At 44.0% G+C, this 22,758-nt stretch overlaps 1 protein-coding gene across 1 annotated transcript; it reads left to right on the top strand.

Moving 5' to 3' along the window:
- Nucleotides 1-9,847: 9,847 nt before the first annotated feature.
- LOC127001755 (sorbitol dehydrogenase-like) lies at nt 9,848-16,641 on the top strand. The gene is made up of 8 exons (XM_050866901.1): nt 9,848-9,961; nt 11,715-11,748; nt 12,406-12,570; nt 13,585-13,747; nt 13,861-14,045; nt 14,609-14,784; nt 15,811-15,932; nt 16,126-16,641. The coding sequence occupies exons 1-8, from the start codon at nt 9,857-9,859 to the stop codon at nt 16,274-16,276; spliced, it is 1,101 nt and encodes a 366-aa protein (XP_050722858.1). The 5' UTR covers nt 9,848-9,856; the 3' UTR covers nt 16,277-16,641.
- Nucleotides 16,642-22,758: the final 6,117 nt, after the last annotated feature.

Raw genomic sequence — 22,758 nt, 5'->3', positions numbered from 1 at the left:
GGGAGTGTTTCTTCCTTCATTCCTTCCCGCCTCTTCTTCCAAACACCTCTCCCTCTCCTCCTTCGTGCATTCCATCCTTATACTCATACGTTCACAAATCTTTCAGTCTTCGCGGGAGTATTTCAGTTAGGCCCGTGATTTGCCTCCTAAGATGTAAAATGAATCAATACAGCCTCATCTTAGACCCCGAAAAGTAAGTTGCCTCGTATGTTTCACACCCTCGCCCTCCCACTCCTTTCGCTTTTGTTCCTCTAAGTATAAAGCTGTCTCGTATTCTCCACACTCGCCCTTCCATTACTTTCCCTTCTGTTCCTCAAAGTATAAAGCTCCACACTCATGTATTTCCACTTCTTTCTTTCTGTTCCTCCGAGTGTAGAGTTGTCTTGCATTCTTCACACCCTTGCTCGCTCTCCCACTCTTTCCCTTCTGTTCCACACCCTCGCCCTCCCACTCCTTTCGCTTTTGTTCCACTAAGTATAAAGCTGTCTCGTATTCTCCACACTCGCCCTTCCATTCCTTTCCGTTCTGTTCCTCAAAGTATAAAGCTCCACATCCTCGCCCTCCCACTTCTTTCCCTTCTTTTCCTCAAAGTATAATCGGTACATTCTCCTGTGAAACCACGCGCTTCCGAGTCAACAGCGGGTCGTCACGGCTCGCAGTGATGCGCACACAAAAGAATCATCATTAATATTTAGTTTCTCTGGTAACATGTGAAACTTATGACCATACACAAGAAGAGCACGTGAGCATTGCCGGGCCTTACGAGGTGGATAAGATATGTGGTGACTTGAAAAGCGATGCACTACTGAAAAATTTGGGAGAAATATCTTTGGTTCCAACTCTAAACCACGAAAAATTGACTGGCCATGAATGGAAAAAAGTCTCGGATTAGGCTTCTGTAGGAGTGTAAATATTTGAAAAGTGAAAATATGTGTATTTATAACCCACGGCACACAACCCTCTCATCCCCCCGACACACACACACACACACACACACACACACACACAATATAAGGAACTGGGCGTGTCATGTCAAGCGTACAATTGATTTCATGACAGCGAAAGTAGGAGTGGGTACCCAAGAATTGTAAGTCAGGGAAAACGGAGGTCCAGGGGAGAGATGGTCATTTGGCGAATAGAGTACACCGACATCTGATAGAGGTAGGCAACGTTGGGAAAGGCCATTTTCCTAAAGTGAAATAGATAGATAGAGGATGACGATCTTGATGATAATGATGATAATTATCAATATCACGATCATTACTATCACTATAATTATAACTACTCCTTTTATTTGTTATCATTATTAGATAATAATTATCATTATTATCATTATTATTATTTTTACTATTATTATTATTATTATTATTATTATTATTATTATTATTATTATTATCATTATTATATTTATTTTTATTGCCATTTTTTTTTTTTTTTTTTTTTACATCTACGCCTATAGCACCGGTAGGCTTGCTTGTGGGGCCTGGATGGTAGTCGATCCCAGCCCGTATTGGCGCAGGCAGGTGTTTATAGTGGCGCCATCTTCTCTTGGCTTATGCTGCCCCCCGGAACTCGTTCTTGCTTCACTTGGACGGTTTCCTCTAGAGTCCGGGTTGATGGGTGGTCTTCAGGACAGCACGTGGGTAGTTTTAAGACACTCGGCAGTGACTGAAAACTCCGAGGTGGTAGCGTGGAGATTCGAACCCGCGCCGTCCATCACGCGGTGAATGTGGGCCCAGAACGCTACCACTCAGCCACCGCCTACCCGGTGATATATATTGATATTGATAGACAGATAGATAGATAGATAGATAAATAAGCAGAGAGAGAGAGAGAGAGAGAGAGAGAGAGAGAGAGAGAGAGAGAGAGAGAGAGAGAGAGAGAGAGAGAGAGAGAGAGAGAGAGAGTGGACATGACTTGGACTTCCCGTGTACATAAACTTTCTTTAGTCTTCGTAACTGCAAACCACACACACACACACACACACACACACACACACACACACACACAAACACAAACTGCTATTACTACTACTCCTACCACTACTAAACCTCCTCTCATTTATTTTATTAACAACCAAATTTCGAACGGAGCACCACGGGAATCCTTAACCCTCATCTCTAACCTGAATACTCTAAAATACACTCGAAAATATACTTTAGAATATACTCTAAGATACTACTAACCTACTATAAGATATGCCTATACTCACCTTTACCTTCTTGGGGCGGAGACTTCGGTGAATAGAGGTGGAAGGTGGTGGCGGCAGCGGATGGTCACTTTTTTTTTTATTGATCAGTAGCTCATCCGTCCATCCGTCTCATTCCCGTCGCCCGCCCCAAAGTCCCGTCCATCGCCGCCCGTCAACTCATTCGTCATTTTATCCGTTCCCGCCCACCCGCCCTGCCACTTCGCTGTCCCAGGCATGTTAACCGAATCCACCTCCACTGAAACAGAAACAAAAATGGAATGAGTGAATAGATAACTAACTAAAGAAAGAAAATATGTCGAGCGCACCCCCTCTCTGATTCCATTACTTTTGCTACTTTTCAACCATCTCTCCTCTTCCTATTTTATTTCTTCCTCCTCCTCCTCCTCCTCCTCCTCCTTCTCTAAAACAACAGAAACAAAAAGATAAATAGATATAGAGAGAAACTTTACCACCTTTCTCTTGTCGCTTCTTCATCTCATGCGGTTAATGTGATTTCTTGTGCTGATCATTTTTGTTATATGTCGCCTTCAGTGGCGTTACGTAGCAGGAAACACATTGGTAATACATGATAATACCTACACACACATAATGCACATATACACTATTGACCTCTCTTTGTCGAGATCAGAGAGGCTGTGGCAAAGATGAGGAGTGGAAAGGCCTTTGGTATCTGTAACATCGGTGCAGTGTTGCTCAGCTGGAGGTGAGGCCATGATCTGTGGGTTGCATGCGATCTTAATTAACTGCCGTGTGGCAATCTGGTATACCATTACTCCTGACTGGAAGAGGGGGTTGGGCGTCTCTTTCATGAAATGGAAAGGAGACCGTTAAGACTGCAACAACTATCGTGGTATTACACAGCTCAGTGTGACAGGCAAAGTGCTTGCCCATCTATTGCTGATGCAGATTCGCAGCCAGGTGCTAAAGTTGCAGACCTGATGAACAGTCTGGATTCACTCCTGGTAAGTCGATAACCGACCATATCCTATAATTATAATTCTTCGCGTGTATACTGGTGGAGCGCCTATGTGAGTTTTGACAGGGGATGCTTGCAGTCTAGATAGATCTCAAGAATGCGTTTGAGGCACTGCATCGCGAGGCACTCTAGGATCTCCTGCAACTCCAAGGGATTACTGCAAGGAATGTTGGTTTGCTGACTGGCCTGTATTTCGGGACTGAGAGTGCTGTGAAGTGTGTGTGTTGTGGGGAGGTGCTTGTCAAGCTTCTTTCCCATGAACGCGGGAGTGAGGGAGGGCTGTGTCCTTGCCCCATTGCTTAATTATTTTCAACACTTGTATGGACTGCATAGTTGTAGAGCTGAGTCATTGTGGAGCATTTCTTGGCAATACCAGAGTCATCGACCTTGTTTTTGTCGATGATGCAGAAATCTTGGCGGAGTCGCTGGAGGTTTTGGTGATGACTCTCGAGGCACTGCACGAGGAGGCGAAGCCACTGAGACTTCAGGTTTCTTGGGGCAAGACCAAGGTACAGGTGCTTGAAAGCTTGCTAGATGAAACAGTACAGTCAGTTCCTGCGTGTGGCGAGGACATTAAGATATCGGAAAATTTCATATTCACTGGTAGCGTATTTCAGAACAACGGCGGGTCCCACCAGGAAGTCTTACTGCGGATTGGCTTGGCTCACGGTGTTATGGACTCTTTCAATAAGAGCATATGACGTTGTTGATACCAGTGTAGAAGGACAAAGATCCGTATCTTAATTAAAGTCCCTTATACCTGCTGTCTTACTCTATGGCTGTGAGACATAGACATAGAATAGAGACTTGGAGGGGCGGATTGATGCCTTTTTTTAATGAGCGCCTACGTAGAATCATGGGATATCCCTGGAATAACTTTGTGTCAAACCAGCGACTACTCCGTGAGACTGGTTCGACATGTATTACCTGTATAGGCTATCAACGCCAACTCCGGCTATTACACAGAGTTCGTGGCTTGGGCAAGTCAACAGATCCTACCAGGAGGTACTTAGGATGATAAGGGGGCCTGCATGGAGACTTCCCCGGAGAAATCACTGGGCTTGGCGTCGTAGAGTGGGCGAGGCGACGTGCCCCCATGCACTGACTGACTGATTGATTGACTGGTGACACACAAGACCGCAGCGTCGCATTGCCGAATGTGTGTGTGTGTGTGTGTGTGTGTGTGTGTGTGTGTGTGTGTGTGTGTGTGTGTGTGTGTGTGTGTGTGTGTGTGTGTGTGTGTGTGTGTGTGTGTGTGTGTGTGTGTGTGTGTGTGTGTGTGTGTGTGTGTGTGTGTGTGTGTGTGTGTGTGTGTGTGTGTGTGTGTGTGTGTGTGTGTGTGTGTGTGTGTGTGTGTATATATATATATAAAAATAAATATATATATATATATATATATATATATATATATATATATATATATATATATATATATATATATATATATATATATATATATATATATATATATATATATATATATATATATATATATATTCTTTTTCCTTCCACTTCAAGTTCCCTTCCTATAGTTTGTTCGTTAAATATCAAAGTAGGTATACACAGTGATTGCCTTCCATGACTTTTTTACTATTATTATTATTATTATTATTATTATTATTATTATTATTATTATTATTATTATTATTATCATTGTTATTACTATTATTGAGATTATTATTAGCATCTATCAACGTACATCTAAAGGTGCTAAGTTACATTATATGTGAATCATGACACCGAACACTTTATGGGAACGGAGGAAGCGGGTGAAGGGAAGAGTGGAACGGAGAGAAGGAATGAATATATAGTAATAAACAGTGGTGGGTTGTGAAACGAGATAGTTTCTCTCTCTCTCTCTCTCTCTCTCTCTCTCTCTCTCTCTCTCTCTCTCTCTCACACACACACACACACAATTATCAGCACGCACAGTGAACATGTTAATGTGTGTGTGTGTGTGTGTGTGTGTGTGTGTGTGTGTGTGTGTGTGTGTGTGTGTGTGTGTGTGTGTGTGTCAGCAGCCTTGGGAGAAGCAGCACTGGCATCACTGTGACCAATGCGATACTAAAGACCTCAAGCGATAGCTTAGCAAGACACTCCTTCGCCTCTCCCTCAGAACAATTCCCGTATCCTCAGACACTTTTGCCTCTCATAACAAACCATCCCAAAGATCGCAAAGGAGATAACTTTCGGGTTGTCATGAGCATTTTTTTACATTTATTGTGCAGACACCTTGTCAAACTCTCACTATAATTATAGGCCCATACAATACATCTGCCATGAAAATACTATCACCACAACCTTTATGAAAGCTTTTGGAACACGTGACGCTCCCTTGACTCTGCCTCATGACCTGCAGTCTTCTTTGTATCGTGGGCATGAGTCTCGAGTTGTTGCTATTGATTTTAGTTCTGCTTTTGATGCTGTGTATCATAGGGCTCTAATTTATAGACTACAACCCCTTGGTATTGGTGGAAGTCTTCTCAGTATTTTTAAAGAATTTTTAACTAATCGATTACAGTGTGTGGTTGTTGATGGTGCTGCTCTGCTTCTCTGCCTGTTGGTTTTGGTGTTCCTCGGGGCAATGTCCTTGGACATTTATTTTCTAACATTTTTATTTCTGATTTGGGCATTAACCTCGAAAATAAGGTTATTTCATATGCTGATGATAGAACTATACTCCCTGTTCACTCTCCTAGCAACAGAGGTGAAGTTGCTGCATCTTTGAATAGGGACTTGGCAATGATCACCGCTTGGTGTCAACTTTGGGGCATGAAGCTTAATGCTAATAAAACGCATTCCATTACCATCAGTAGATCCCGTACCTTCAATCCACCTCATCCTTGTTTGCATATTTTTGGTGAACAGATTAAGGATGTTTCTAGTATCCGTTTGTTGGGAGTCACTCTTGATTTTAAACTGACATTTAAGAAGCACATCCGTTCCATGTCTTCCACTATTGCACAGAAGACAGGCTTACTTCGTAAGTACTTCAAAATATTTGCTTGTGACTCAACTGTAATCAAATCTTTTTATGCATTCAATTTGCCCCATTTTGAGTATTGCGCTCCTGTTTGGATGTCTGCTGCCAATTCCCATCAAAAGTTACTTGACAGAGCTATCAATTCAATTAAACTTATTTCTCCGGCACTTGTTCTTGATCTTGATCATCGGCGTCAAGTTGGCGCCCTTGGCATTTTTTTTTTTTTTAAGAATAATCGGCATCCTTACACAATGCTTTGTCTGATCCTTTTACTCCTGCCCGGGTCACGAGGTTTGCTCTTAGTCAAAACAATCTTGCTTTTAATCCTATGAATTTTTGTATGACACAATTCTCACGATGTTTTCTTCTGCCGTTGACAAGTTTATGGAATCAGTTACCCAATGAGATTGTCCTTTCTGCAGACATTTCTACATTCAAAAGTCTCGCGTGAATGTCTTTTTGAAACAGTAATTTTATTTTTCCTCCTTTTGGCTTTGACTGGGCAGTTTCTTAACTATTCGTTGCCTTTGCTTCTCTCCAGTAACTTTTGGTATTTTGTGTGCTTCAAATTGTTGTATCTGCACCACGACAGGAGGCTTTGGTAGCTTATCATAATAATAATAATAATAATAATAATAATAATAATAATAATAATAATAATAATAATAATAATAATAATAATAATAATAATAATAATAATAATAATTTACCAAATGTGAGTGTGAGTCCCGAAATGTTTGGGGGTTCGGGCCCAACACCTCACACCAACTTCATGTGTACCAGATGGGTCAAACGTCTGCCCGTGGTTTTCTTCAAAAGAAATTACGGTCCATATTCTCAAACATGCCGGGGCTTACACACCCACATTTGATATGGCTTTGGTAGAGGTTGTGTTAGTATATCCATGGATAGTTTCATCATGAATCTAGTGATAGTTTGACAAGGATTCTGCACCATCAATGTGAAAAACACTCATGATAACACGACTTAACTCCTTGGACGCTTTGGAAAATACTTGAGAGAGCCGAAAACGTGTAAAAATACGGCCATAATACAACACGCCAACTGCTGTGAAAGTCTCCCCATCAAGCGAAATCACAAAACCATTCCAGTCAAGCACAGTCACCCTGCCAGAGCCAGTCAGCCAGTCACATCAAGCTTCCAGTGTTGCTCTTCATCACTCATCTTCATATCACTTCTCAAGACGTATCCAGCCATTGAAGAAGTAGCAGGAGCATATAACATCATCAAGAGTAGCAGCAGCAGCAGCAGCAGCAGCAGCAGGCACGATGACAGTTAAAAAGAGAAAATAAAAGAAAGACGACCTTCTCTTCGGCAACTACATTTACCCTCTTTTGCAATTTTTCTTGCACTCATTATTTTGGTTCTCAGCGATTGTAAAAGGTTGGTTAACAATAAACGAATAAACCTCGAGCTTTGAAAGTAAATGAGGCAAATAAATTACTCGACAAGTTACGTTAGAAAAAAAAAAGTTACACACACACACACACACACACACACACACACACACACACACACACAGCTGGAGTACCACAGTTTAATTATGTGAATACTAGCGGAAAAAATTACATCACAATCAACGTTTTAAAATTCAAATTGTTGCCACCGGGAAGATCCGAGGTTGATATTTTCAAACGCTTCCGCCTCTCACATCAACTATTTCCAAAGGTTAAAAAGGAGAGGAGTCGGGATGTAATGAGTTTTTTTTTTTTATGTTCCTGGTACAGGAAAGGGTCAAACTACCACCAGGGTCACTCAACTAAACTTGGAAATGCCCAAAACCACTACGAAAGCCGAATCAAATACGTATGCTTGGGAGCTGAAATGTTTTATTATGAAGTCTTCGAAGATTCAAAGCCTGAGGCGTATATTCAGTGAACGCTCCCTTTAAATAAGTAGAAATAAAAGTGTAAAAAATAACAAAGCATTATTTTGTTATAAGTGAGAGGAACATTAAGTTCGGTAATAATAGTTACTTAATTAACTTTTCTTTGCGAAACACATGTAATAAACCAGCAGGTGTTTATGGCCAGTATAAAACGACTACTCTTGGGGCCAGCGAAGAGGAAGATACAACATAAAAGTAGCAAGTGATAGACCGAGAAACTCTGCTCCGAGAGAAATTCATTATGGCAAAGAACCTTCACTCATGCCAGAGGAGGGGAGGGGGGTGCAGGCGTTTAATTTTACAATATAAGTATGTAATTTAATACATATCAATATATAACAAATAATATAAAATAATTTTTTTATGTTCATTATTTACTAATTTATAAACTTTTCTTCTGAGTAAGACACAAATATTTTTGCGGCTCATGACTTAGCCTTTGATAACCCTTGCTGGTCATGAACACAGTGTTTCTTTAGATCACTAAGGAAGATGTTCATGGATAGGAATTTACTCATTACTACACTGGACCCCATGACGCCATGAGACGCCAGACACATACGACAAGCACTTATCACCATGGAAATAACCAACACAAAGGATGAAACTGTGTGTGTGTGTGTGTGTGTGTGTGTGTGTGTGTGTGTGTGTGTGTGTGTGTGTGTGTGTGTGAGAGAGAGAGAGAGAGAGAGAGAGAGAGAGAGAGAGAGAGAGAGAAGGATTAGAATCATCTCTTCACTATCACATCAATGAGGCCTTGCAAGTGATCTCTCTGTGTGCTTCTCTCTCACGCTTTTCCGTCGCAAGTTCAAGGTCATTCTGTTACCAGCCGCGTACAAGTGCCCCGAGCCCTGCCTGAGTTCTCGGCTACCATTATTATTATTATTATTATTTTTATTATAATCATTTTCATTTACAAAACACAAACAACAAACGTAACACAGCTGTAGCAACGCAGATTTTCGGAATGGCTCGATTCTGGAGGGCTTCTTGATACCAAGTTGAGCTTGTCAGGAAATCTATCTATCTATCTCTCATCTATATCTATCCATCTATCTGTCTATCTATCTGTTTCGTAAAAAAAAACTCGTTCTCCTACATCTTCACTTCTCGTCTTATATAAGCAATACCAGGAACAAACACAGAATAACACGACTATCTTATCAGACTTAGTGGAGTGATGTTCAGATAACGCCTTGTGGTCCAGCAGCCTCCCCGCGTCGTCAAGATCATGTCCAAGGTCTGCGAGTTCACTTCCGTAGCCCAAGGAAAAACTCAGCTGACATTCAGTTCTCTACACTGAATAACTTTTTATGCATAACTTCCAAAATCTTTACCCTGAACCCTGAATCTTTACCTCTCTTTCAAACTCTTTACCCCAAAGGAATTTTTATGTGTATCTTCCAAAGCCTTAATTAAAAAAAAAAAAATATGAAGTGCCTTATCGAAAGACTAAATAGGTCCCACCAAGTACCCTTCCGTGACCCAAAGAACAATTTAGATGATGCTGTACTCTTTGCTCTGAACGACTTCTCATGTATGCCTTCGATTTTTCCTTGGTTATCTACGTATAGCGTTCGATAGAAGAAGGTTGCGCCTGTATGACACAACCCAATACTGACCTGAAACAAATGTAAGCAACACACACACACACACACACACACACACACACACACACACACACACACACACACACACGAGGTCGGGGGGCGGGGCTGTCACAGGGGGGGCGGGGCTGTCACAGGGGGGTCGGGGTCGGGTCACACGTCAGCACTCATGAGTGGGCTGCAGGGAGATGCCGGCCCAGCCACTCACTCCTCACTCTGCTTCGTCATGGACAACACGTTCCCGGTGCTGCACGGCGTAAAGGACCTGCGTCTGGTGAGTGTGCCCCCCCCACACACACACACGCACACACCACCACTATCCACCACGCACACCCTCAACATTCATTAATCACATAGCTTATTTTAATATTTTACACTCTTACTGTTACTCTGCCATAGGAAGAGGAGAGACAAACCTATAAATGATAAAGCTAGTAAGTCAACATGCCTTGATGTCTTACAGGTTTGCTACTAAACACAAAGGGAGGATGAGCAGGAAAGCGTTACACATCATTAGAGGTGGTCAGAAACGTGTTACAGTGTTACAAGGGGTGTGGAATCTTGAAAATGAAAAGAACATATATAGCCTATTTCATGAACAGCTTTTTTGTAAAGGAAGGTATTAATTAAGATGCCAGCATAATACAGCTGCACGGTGTAAATGTACTTTGCGATGCAGTGTACCAGCTGTATATCCCGCGCTGCAGCCTCCCTGGCAACACGTGCGCTACGGCACCCCCGGCACGGCACGTGCCGGGGAGGTGAAGACGAGGCGGCGACTGGCACCCAATGACCCCTGCTGATGATAATGATGATCACACATGACAGTCACGAAACGGGGCTAAGTTTCGTTTGACACAATAAAGGGCGCTAAAGAGGATCATATGATTAAATTTAGCGGAGCAGAAAAGTTGCTCCTCCATAATGAGAAATTTTTATTTTCATTACACGGGGACGGAAGATGGAGGACAAAATTTCCCTTTTTGTTTGCATCTGCACAGAGTTGAGGGAGAGAATACTATCTGTAATACCATGGAAGAAGTAGATAATCCGATGCACTTCTTTCTCGTAAGACTTCAAATGATAGAAAGACTGCAGGATGAGGCCGCGTGCTCGCGACGTATCAGTGATGGGAAGGGAGCTTTCAGGATAGTGGCCAACGAAGAGATAAAATGACCAGCGTGGGAACAACGTTACATACTAAGTAGACGAACCGTGACAAGGTGAAGCATGCCGGGCACTCACAGAAATACTGGAGATATCAGAAAACGCTTTTAATATACTGAAATAGAGGCCTTTATAAGACAGTTTTGCTCGTGAACATTTCTTGATTTGACACAGCCATTCATTGCAAAGTTGCATCAAAGAAGCCCGCGCGGGCTACTGCCCCGATTTGCGAGGAATCGTCAACACCCCTAAACATCCCACATGTACTATAATTATTGAGCTATGTCCAATAAGGTTTTGGTAAAATTACCTCCATTTTATTAGGTGTTTGGGGGAGAAGAGAAAGAAGCAACAAGACGGAGATGCGACCACTTTCGACTCCCGTCTCACAACTGCGCAGTATCTTCCTACCACCCTAGCTTCCGGGTGGAATAAAGAGCTGTGATTGGCTGGAGAGTATGACGAATGATGCTACTATCGGCAGAGACCAACAGACGCCGTCTACGTCATCAACGGGTGGCGGGAAATACTTGCAAAAAAACACGCGTTTATGTATCCCGCATGAGGTACTTGCCCGGCAGAGGTAATATTTCATTGACCAGGAACCCAGTAAATTAAATTAATAGGGGCGATTTTGTTTACTTGGAGATAGGAATTTTTTTTATATAGTTGAGAACATACGATTGTCTCCCTATTACATTCATTATCGACAGTAAAATTAAACTCAAACGAAGACGAATGAAAATATAGTTAGCCACACAGACATGAAACACTCGAGCATGTGAACGATTGCTTGTCTAGGAGACTATGCAAAGTTCAAACGGAAAAGTACTTTAATCAATCCTTATTTCTTCCCCCAGGAGACGCACCCCATCCCGGAACTTCGTGATGATCGTACGTATACGTGGGTGTTCTATCCTACACCCTATCCCCCTTACACTACTACTATTACTACTACTACTACTACTACTACTACTATTATTAATAATAATAATAATAATAATAATAATAATAATAATAATAATAATAATAATAATAATAATAATAATAATAATAATAATAATAATAATAATAATAATAATAATAATAATAATAATAATAATAATAATAATAATAATAATTACTACTACTACTACTACTACTACTACTACTACTACTACTACTACTACTAATAATAATAATAATAATAATAATAATAATAATAATAATAATAATAATAATAATAATAATAATAATAATAATAATAATAATAATAATTACTACTACTACTACTACTACTACTACTACTACTAATAATAATAATAATAATAATAATAATAATAATAATAATAATAATAATTACTACTACTACTACTACTACTACTACTACTACTACTACTAATAATAATAATAATAATAATAATAATAATAATAATAATAATAATAATAATAATAATAATAATAATAATAATAATAATAATAATAATAATAATAATAATAATAATAATAATAATAATAATAATAATAATAATAATAATAATCTAACAGTTTACACTCTACACCTACACACAGAGGTCCTGATTCGCATGAGCAAGGTGGGTCTCTGCGGGACGGATATATCCATGGTCTATAAGGGCCGGACAGCTGACCTTGATGTGACCTTTCCTACCGGCGTGGGTCACGAGGCTTCGGGGGTGGTCAGCAAGTGCGGCAAGGACGTCACGCATGTCAAGCCTGGTGGGTAGCCTTGGACTGACTTTCTATAGCATATGTACGCTATAACCATAGATATATGTAGTCAAAGCGTTCGTATAACCATGTCTCGAAAGTATCCCTCCCACACGCCGACCCTTTATATAATGAATGGAGTTACACCGCAAGCAATGGAGATTACTATTATTATTCTATGAGACGAAACAGGTAAAGAGGGAGGAGTGAGGACATTATACGCTGCCTGTTCAGCATACCCTTAACACCTGAGACGCAGAGAATGAGAAAATCAATGTAAAAGTGATGAGAGAGAAGGGGGAAGAGAGCGACAGGATTGTGGAGAAGCAAAAGGATAAAAAAAACAGAGCGAGGGACTTTGTGTGTCACCCACCGGGAAAGGGAGAGTGGGGACGCCCACGAGGACCGGGTGCACAGGTATGGCTGAGTCTGAATCCACGCTCTAGATCTAGATGGTTGTTGGGTGGTAAGCGCATCCGCCCTTTGACAGGTCTTATATTTCGTGCTGCTGGGTATCTAGTCACCCGCTTCACTAGATAGCCCAGTAGGGGAGCCGACTTAGTCGCCGACAGGCAGACCATGCAACAGGGAGCACTGGATTACATGTAATGGTGTAGTGGTGCAAATCCCTAGCCTGACAGTCTGACCATGAAACAGGCCGTACTGGATTACATGGTACCAGTTGTAATGGTCTAAAACAATTGCCTGACAGTCTCATGATGCAACAGGCCATACTGAATTACACGGTAGCAGTTGTAATGGTCTAAAACAATTGCCTGACAGTCTCATGATGCAACAGGCCATACTGAATTACACGGTACCAGTTGTAATGGTCTAAAACAATAGCCTGACAGTCCCATGATGCAACAGGCCGTACTGGATTGCATGGTACCAGTAGCAGCAGTTCAAAACACTAGCCCGACAGTCTTCCTTACGCTGCCAGCATCAAGAAAAACATCATAACATCATGTCTCTCGGAAAGATAACCTGCACTACACCTGCTTCTCTCCCTCCACGTACCAGGTGACCGCGTGACCATCGAGCCCGGGAGCTTCTGCCGCACGTGTGACCACTGTCTCAGCGGGAGGTACAATGTGTGCGACAAGTCTAGCTTCCACGCGTCCGTCGCCATGTACCCCGGCTGCCTGGCCCGCTATTTCGTCTACCAGGGCCACCTCACGTACAAGTAAGACGACGACGATGATGCTGATTATAAAAAAATATGGTCAGTATTATCTTCCCTCAAACACGCGTAATCCGGCACAACTTGAGTCACTCAACATCTGTGCCGCCCCGCAGGCTGCCGGACTCCATCAGTGATGAGGAGGGTGCCATCGTAGAGCCGCTGGCCGTGGCCGTGCACGCCTGCCGCCGCGCCGGGGTGTGGGCAGGGCAAAGCATGCTGGTGACGGGCGCGGGTCCAATTGGCCTACTCTGCCTCGTTGTTGCCAAGGCTCTGGGCGCCACGAACACCCTGGTCACAGGTAAGAGCTGCTTAATTCTACTCCAGTAAATAATGTGCTTGAAAACTTGAGTCAGCGGGGAGAGGTTTACATTCCCGTCATGACCTCTGCCCCCAGACATCACATGACCTCTGCCCACAGACATCACATGACCTCTGCCCCCCCAGACACCACATGACCTTTGCCCCCCAGACATCACATGACCTCTGCCCCCTAGACATAACATGACCTCTGTCCCCAGACATAACATGACCTCTGCCCTCCAGACATCACATGACCTCTGACCCTCAGACATCACATGACCTCTGCCCCCTAGATATAACATGACCTCTGAGCCCAGGCATAACATGACCTCTGCCCCAAAACATCACATGACCTCTGCCCCCCAGACACCACATGACCTCTGTCCCCCAGACATAACATGACCTCTGCCCCCAGACATTACATGACCTCTGCCCCCCAGACATAACATGACCTCTGCCCCCAGACATTACATGACCTCTACCCCCCAGACATAACATGACCTCTGCCCCCAGACATAACGTGACCTCTACCCCCAGACATAACGTGACCTCTGCCCCCAGACATCAAGGAGAGCCGTCTGGAACTAGCCAAGAAGATGGGCGCCGACCACACGCTGCTTGTGGGCTCCGGAACCTCGCAGAGCCAGGCCAAGCAGGTGCACCAGATGATGGGCTGCGAGCCAGACGTCACCATGGAGTGCAGCGGCTCCCAGGCGGGAATCTCCCTCGCAATATATGTAAGTGGAGACGCAAGCTACTGCTGTGTTTATTGTGTCGCTCCACCACTCCATGAGCAGGAGTTTCAGTAACGCTTAAATCAGCGAATAGAAAGTAAGATGTCATTTTTTTTTGCCTCCTTGGTTTTCTTAGTCCAACCACTAATTTCTCCCTCACAGGATTACCTCCTAACGCTAGCACTATGTACAGTATAGAAATACATCTTCAGATTCAATACCACACATTTTACCTGCACTTTGTTTTGATAAAGCATCATGGGCGCGGCACAAATGTCATGTGGTCTATTGAAAGAGTCTCCTCGTCCCCTCAGACTGCACCTCGGCAGCAGCATAATGCCACTGAATTCCCCTTTACCATCCATCCACACGACCTCTGCGTGTTGCGAAACACACGAGAAAATAATCAAGACCAGATAAGGGTTTTACAGGCGGCGGGGATCGATCCTGCGACCGGCGAGATGAGAAAGTCACTCCTTAACCACTCGGTCAAACAGGTACACCCCTCCCTGAGTAAGTTTGGGAGGCTTTCCGCATCAAGCGGGTCAGGCACTATACGGCTTTACCCCCACATCTAGATTAGTTTCTTGCCTGTGAAGTTACTCATCTTTCATTTTCTATTAACTCTTCGGAGAGAATGGGCCATCTACCTACTGTTACCCAACACAGGGGAGACACAACAGACCACAGGACAGGATATCCCACCGCTGCAACCACTGTAATGTCACTGAATTCCCCTTTACCATCCATCCCACGACCAGTGCATGCTATGAAACACATGAGAAATTAGCCAGATCAGGAAAAGGTTTCGCTGGCGACAGGAATCGAACCCGCGACCGGCGAGATGGGAAAGTCACTCCTTAACCAGTCGGACAAAGAGGTACCCTCCTCGCTTAGTGAGTCTGGGAGGCTTTCCGCATCAAGCGGGTCAGGCACCACAGCAGCAGCAGCAGTCAAACTTTGTGCCCTGGCCTGGGTCTGAAAAAGTCCAGCCACATATTCCACTGTTCACTTTCTTCCGGCATCCAGGCAACCAAGTCTCGAGGGAAGGTGATGCAGGTGGGCCTAAGCGGTCCTGAGGTCACCGTGCCCTTGGTGCACGCCGGCGTGCGGGAGGTGGACATCATGGGCGTCTTCCGCTACCTTAACACGTGAGTAGCAGGTGGAGGAACGACAGCCATCGCTAACAGACTTAAACAAAGTTTGGGTGTTGTGTGTTAGAGTTAGATCTTGAATGACTCCTGCCATAACACAGTCTTCTTTTTACGTTCTGTTATCGAGCCTCTTGGGGCGATCTCTCTGCCAGAAACTGAGTATTCCTTACCTCATCTTACGCCTCCACAGTTACCCCATCGCCATAGACCTGTTGGCCAAGAAGCTGGTAGACGTGAACCCTCTCATCACGCACCGCTTCAAGTTTGAGGAGTTCCAGAAGGCCTTTGACATGTTCTACAAAGGGGAGGACGGGGCAGTCAAGTGTATGATTTCCTGTTAGTTGCCAAGGCGGCAACCAACCAGGACGGAGACCAGGAGTGAGCACCAAGGCCCTTTCCACAAACTTTGCTCGAGCAACTTTTGAAGCCTTAGATCATCAAGGCTGATGCACACACACAGCAGTTGCTCCATTGTTCTTGGCCACCACCAAGGAAGACTGACATACAAATGACCTAATATGGGTGAGAAAGACGCTGAGTCTGTTGATAAAGGGACCTTGATGCTCTCCATGTTTGTTTCTTGAGCAGTTTCTTTTATTTGGTGACTGTCTCTGTCTGCCGTATCTGGACGCACTTGTCATCGGGTGTGGCTGACTTCGGACGGTTGTAACGCTATTAAAGAAAACATAATAAACATACCAACACACTCTGTTTATCAGTGCAGCAACAATTAGATAGTGACAAATCCAGCAGAGGACTTAATAGTGGTAAAAAAAATGACACCTAAACATACACACATTATATCAACTTAAGAAAATTTAACCTCGAGAGGAGTTGTAATAACCCCGTAGGGATCACGCTAACAGAACAAAAGGTTTCCCTTCTACAAGGGGAAAGCGACACAAAAGCTGAAGTTACTATCAGACTTGACTTAGGACCCACCATGCTATTCCCATCTCATTGTGGTCTCATTATGAAATGAAGAGTGAGTCTCTAGAAAAAATACTTGCAGAGAAGAATAACAACAATTATTTTAAGGCTAAAAACGTGGTATATAGGGATAGGTTAAAATAATTATATCTAAATCGATTTATTAAAAATAATGGCTAATAACAACGGGTAAATGACGAATTAATTTTGATTCAATAAGAAAATGAGGAATAACTGGTTTGCAAAGAGGTTTGCTTGGAAATGGAACAAATTTTGCAGCCATAGGGTTAGTGAAAAACGACGAGCTTCATAAAGAAGCTAAGACATATGTGGTAATTATTCCAGTTTGTATATGTTGTATATTATTATTATCACTGATTTGGTGATATTCAATTGAGCTAGGGAGCAAGTGGTAATTCGATACCACAATAGGATTAGAAGCGGAGTGAATAGGTTCGAGCACCTGGTGCATGAAGCAATGCCGACGTGTCCATACTTTTCAACTTGGCGAGTTTAAAATCGCCAAGGCAGCTCTTTTGATACTAAAGGTCACAGCGAACATATCTTCATACCCGCGCCTCCAACTTAGTTATTCTCAATACCATGAGAAGTATACGGAAAAGGCCGACAGCAATCTGAAAATGCCCGGCCCAGTCCCTTAGCCTTCGCTACCTTGGAGCCTTTTGGACCTCGTCAGATACCATTCCCAGGGCATCTTCCTGATACCTCCACCCATCTCTCCCTACGCTCAAGGATTCTAAGCTAAGTAATATAATATTGGGAAAGTCTATTAATTTTTGTCTTAGCCTCCTTTGATTTTACCGACATTCCTCTCTTCAGCTAAATTTTTCCCACAACATATTTCAGTAAAGAGATAACATAGCGTGAGTAACATATAGTGGAAGGTAATAGGTGTTCGGGAGCTGCCTACTGTAGGCTGATCGGACTTTTGCAGGATTATCCTTTTTTTGTGTATTACCCTTTATGAAAAAAACGTGTAACTAGGACCAATACTTCAACATTTCAGGGCCTACTCAACTACATTAGGGTAGGCGGTGGCCGAACTGGTAGCGTACTGGGCCCACATTCACCGCGTGATGGACGACGCGGGTTCGAATCCCCACGCTACCACTCGGATTTTTGTCACCGCCGAGTGGCTTAAAACTACCCACATGCTGTCCTGAAGACCGCCCATCAACCCGGACTCTAGAGGAAGCCGTCCAAGCGAATCAAGCACGAGTTCCAGGGGGGCAGCATGAGCCAATGCAAGATGGCGCCACTATAAACACTCGCCTGCGCCAGAACGGGCTGGGCCGACCATCAGGCCCCGCCTGGAAGAAGCCCTGGGCCGACCATCAGGCCCCACCAGGAAGATGTCTACCGGCGCAACAGACAACGACGTAAAAAAAAAAAAAAAAAAAAAAAATTAGTATTTTAGGAGGAATATGCCCAGAATCGTCCAGAGTGGAGTTGTTACAGAAAGTTTGAGCGAAGAGTTCAGCCTTAGAGATAGATGAGACGGCGGTGCTGCCGTCAGGGTTAAGGGGCTCTCACACATTCCCGGTCCCAGTCCCGATCGTCCACGATGACTCCCGATAAAGGGGCTCTCACACATTCCCGGTCCCGGTCCCGATCGTCCCCGATGACTCCCGATAAGCTGATCGGGGCCTGACCGCCGACAAAATAGGCAATAATCCCGGGAACGGCGGCTTACAGACGGTAAGCCAGCGGTTTACCGGCGGTAGACCGGCGACCATATACGATTTTCGATTTCTCCGACCGGCGACTGCAGCAGGTCAATCGGCGGTAGACCGCCGGCCTACCGGCGGCAGACCGCCAGTCTACCGGCCGCAGACCTACGGCACATCGACGAGCAAACACTTTTTTTGCATTTTCATATATTTATAATTACCTCATAAACAGCTTCATACCTAAATTCATTCGTGTGCATAAAACTCTCTCTCTCTCTCTCTCTCTCTCTCTCTCTCTCTCTCTCTCTCTCTCTCTCTCTCTCTCTCTCTCTCTCTCTCTCTTCTTCTTCTTCTTTTTTCACCCATTCCTCTTCCTCCTTTCTCTCATCTCTTTCCATCCTCTCCCTTCCTTCATCACTCTTCTCCATCCCTCCCTCTCTCTTCCTCACTCCCTCTCTCTTCGTCACTCCCTCCCACCTGTTCCTCCTTCCATTCCTTTCCCTTCCTCTGTCTCTCTCTCTCTCTCTCTCTCTCTCTCTCTCTCTCTCTCTCTCTCTCTCTCTCTCTCTCTCTCTCTCTCTCTCTCTCTCTCTCTCTCCCTTTCACCCATTCCTCTTCCTCCTTTATCTCATCTCCCTCTCTCTCTTCAAGCCTCGCTCCTACCTGTTCCTCCTCGTTTTCCTCCTTCCTCCCTTGCTAATCCCCAGGTCAGATACAGGTGTTCACTCGCGGTCTATCGCCGGCCTACCGCCGGTCTACCGCCGGTCTGCCGTGGGTTGTCGGCGGTTGATCGCCGGTCGACCGGCGACATTTTTCGACACCGCCGGTCGACCGGGCGCATCACCGATATCTTTCAAAATTTTGAAGTTGACCGGCGGTGGTAGGCTGCGTCTACGGTCCTCAGGGTCGACCGGCGGTAGACCGGCGGTCTGCCGCCGACAATCCCCGATCCTACAGCCGGTCGACCGGCGACCGGCGGCTTACCGCCGGTAAGCCGGCGGTTTACCGGCGGTAGACAGGCGACCATATACGATTTTCGATTTCTCCGACCGGCGACTGCAGCAGGTCAGTCGGCGGTCGACCGCCGGCCTATCGGCGGCAGACCTGCGGCACATCGACGAGCAAACACTTTCGTTGCCACACCCAGTTGGAAAGGTATATAAACGCCCGTCCAGGTGTTTTGATCATTCGTGAGTTTGACATCGCAATGGCTTTCCTCAGCTCTCGTGAACGCGAAATTGAACTCCTGAAATTATAATTATTATAATTATAATAAACAGCTTCATACCTAAATTCATTCGTGTGCATAAATCTCTCTCTCTCTCTCTCTCTCTCTCTCTCTCTCTCTCTCTCTATATATATATATATCTATATATATATATATATATATATATATATATCTATATATATATATATATATAATATATATATGTCTATATTTGTCTATATATATATATATATATATATATATATATATATATATATATATATATATATATATACACATATATACATATATACCTACCGGCCTCTTGCAGACTCCTGCGTTCTTATGTTCTTATGTTCTTATATATATGTAGACATACCACACTGGGAAAAAGAAAAGAGAAATATAGTAAGTACTAGCTGGCAGCAGAAAGCCTGTTGGCTCATTACTAGGCTGCCTGTTTTCAGTGATTTAATCAATCCGTTTGCCATAGGAGTGGCTTGCAGGGAAGGATTAAGGCACTTGTGCACCTACTCTTGGGTACGTTTAGTTCACTCCCGATGCAGCAAAGTGGCGATCAATGCGTTTCTTGAAGGAGTTGATGGTCTCTGCGCTAACCACTTCTGCAGGGAGGCTGTTCCAGTGGCGAACCACTCTATTCGAGAAATAACTCCTGCCGATGTCAGTATTGCATCGCTTTGCTTGAACAGTTTTTCCGTTGTTTCTTGTTCTCAGGTTAATTTGCAGCGTGAAGAGCTTGGAGTGATCAACGTTGCAGAGCTTGTTCAGGTACTTAAAGACTTGTATCATGTCTCTCCGCAGTCGTCTCTTTTCCAACGTGAAGAGGTTGAGTCGCTCGAGTCGCTCTTCATAGGGCTTCGTCCTAAGTGATGGTATCATCTTCGTGGCGCGGCGCTGTACTCTCTCAAGTAATTCAATGTCTTTCCTGTAATTTGGAGACCAGAATTGCACGGCGTATTCCAGGTGGGGCCTTACCAGCGAATTATACAAGGATAACATAACTCCCGGCGTCTTGTATTCGAAGAAAAAAGTACATGGAATGTCGGCTTCCATTCCAGAGACAATCACCTCTGTGATGCGCTGGGCACACACAGAGGGGTCTCTTTCCTGGAAGCAGTAATCATTCCACGGGAAATCGGAAAGAGTACGTCCTCAGGTCGCCTCACCGAGCGGAAGCAAAATGCCAGAAGCATCGCCTCTTCGGTGGGTCCAGAGGCTGTACAGGAGCGACAGGATATGATGCAGAAATAAGGTTGATCAGAGGAGCCCAACGGAGAGAACAGTTTGACAGAGTAAGCAGAAGGGTTAGAGGTAAGGAAGAGGTCTAAAAAAAAATATATATATATATATATATATATAGATATATATATATATATATATATATATATATATATATATATATATATAGATATTTTTTTTCTTTTTTTTTTTTTTCTTTTTTTACGTCGTTGCCTGTTGCGCCGGTAGGCATCTTCCTGGTGGGGCCTGATGGTCGGCCCAAGGCTTCTTCCAGTTCGGGCCTGATGGTCGGCCCAGCCCGTTCTGGCGCAGGCGAGTGTTTATAGTGGCGCCATCTTGCATTGGCTCATGCTGCCCCCCGGAACTCGCTCTTGATTCGCTTGGACGGCTTCCTCTAGAGTCCGGGTTGATGGGTGGTCTTCAGGACAACATGTGGGTAGTTTTAAGCCACTCGGCGGTGACTGAAAAATCCGAGTGGTAGCGTGGGGATTCGAACCCGCGTCGTCCATCACGCGGTGAATGTGGGCCCAGTACGCTACCAGTTCGGCCACCGCCTATATATATATATATATATATATATATATATATATATATATATATATATATATATATATATATATATATATATATATATATATATATATAGTATGTTGGGGCTGTCTCAGAGACGGTCGGGAATATGTGCAGGGTGCTGAACCAACTGATCTAGATCAGGGGAGGGCAACCTTTTCGAAGGGAGGGCCAGACGACACTTTCAGGAGCAGGCCGCGGGCCGGACTGAAAAACGAGAACACCAAAGTAAAATAAAAAAATAAAACAAAAAAAACTACAGATCAGTGAGAAGATTGGTGCTTCAAGGCGTGGCTTAGCAGAAGGTTCGGTATTAGGTCCACTTTTGTTTATTATTTATATCAATGACTTAGATACAGGAATTAGTAGATTTTTTTTTTTTTTTTTTTTTTACAACAAAGGAGGCAGCTCAAGGGCACACACAAAAAAGAAAACAATAATAAAAAGAAAGCCCGCTACTCGCTGCTCCTAAAAAAGAAACAAAAGAGGTGGCCGAAAGCTAGATCAAATACGGGAGGAGAGATGTCCTGATACCCTCCTCTTGAAAGAGTTCAAGTCGTAGGCAGGAGGAAATACAGATGAACGAAGATTGTTCCAGAGTTTACCAGCGTGAGGGATGAAAGAGTGAAGATGCTGGTTAACTCTTGCATAAGGGGTTTGGACAGTATAGGGATGAGCATGAGTAGAAAGTCGAGTGCAGCGGGGCCGAGGGAGTGGGGGAGGCATGCAGTTAGCAAGTTCAGAAGAGCAGTCAGCGTGGAAATATCGATAGAAGATAGAAAGAGAGGCAACATTGGGGCGGAATTTAAGAGGTAAAAGACTATCAGTATGAGGAGGAGAGCTGATGAAACGAAGAGCCTTAGCCTCCACTCTGTCCAGAAGAGCTGTGTGAGTGGAGCCCCCCCACACATGAGATGCATACTCCATACGAGGGCGGACAAGGCCCCTGTATATGGACAGCAACTGTGCAGGGGAGAAGAGCTGGCGGAGACGGTACAGAACGCCCAGCCTCGAGGAAGCTGATTTAGTAAGAGATGAGATATGAAGTTTCCAGTTGAGATTTTGAGTTAAGGATAGACCGAGGATGTTTAGTGTTGAGGAAGGTGATAGCTGGGTGTTGTCAAAGAATAGGGGATAGTTGTTTGGAAGATTGTGTCTAGTGGAT

This window comes from Eriocheir sinensis, chromosome 21 (assembly GCF_024679095.1).
Source record: "Eriocheir sinensis breed Jianghai 21 chromosome 21, ASM2467909v1, whole genome shotgun sequence".
In the NCBI taxonomy this organism is placed as follows: domain Eukaryota; kingdom Metazoa; phylum Arthropoda; class Malacostraca; order Decapoda; family Varunidae; genus Eriocheir; species Eriocheir sinensis.
Note: the sequence above shows the minus strand (reverse complement) of the source record. Positions and strands in the feature narration are given on the sequence as shown.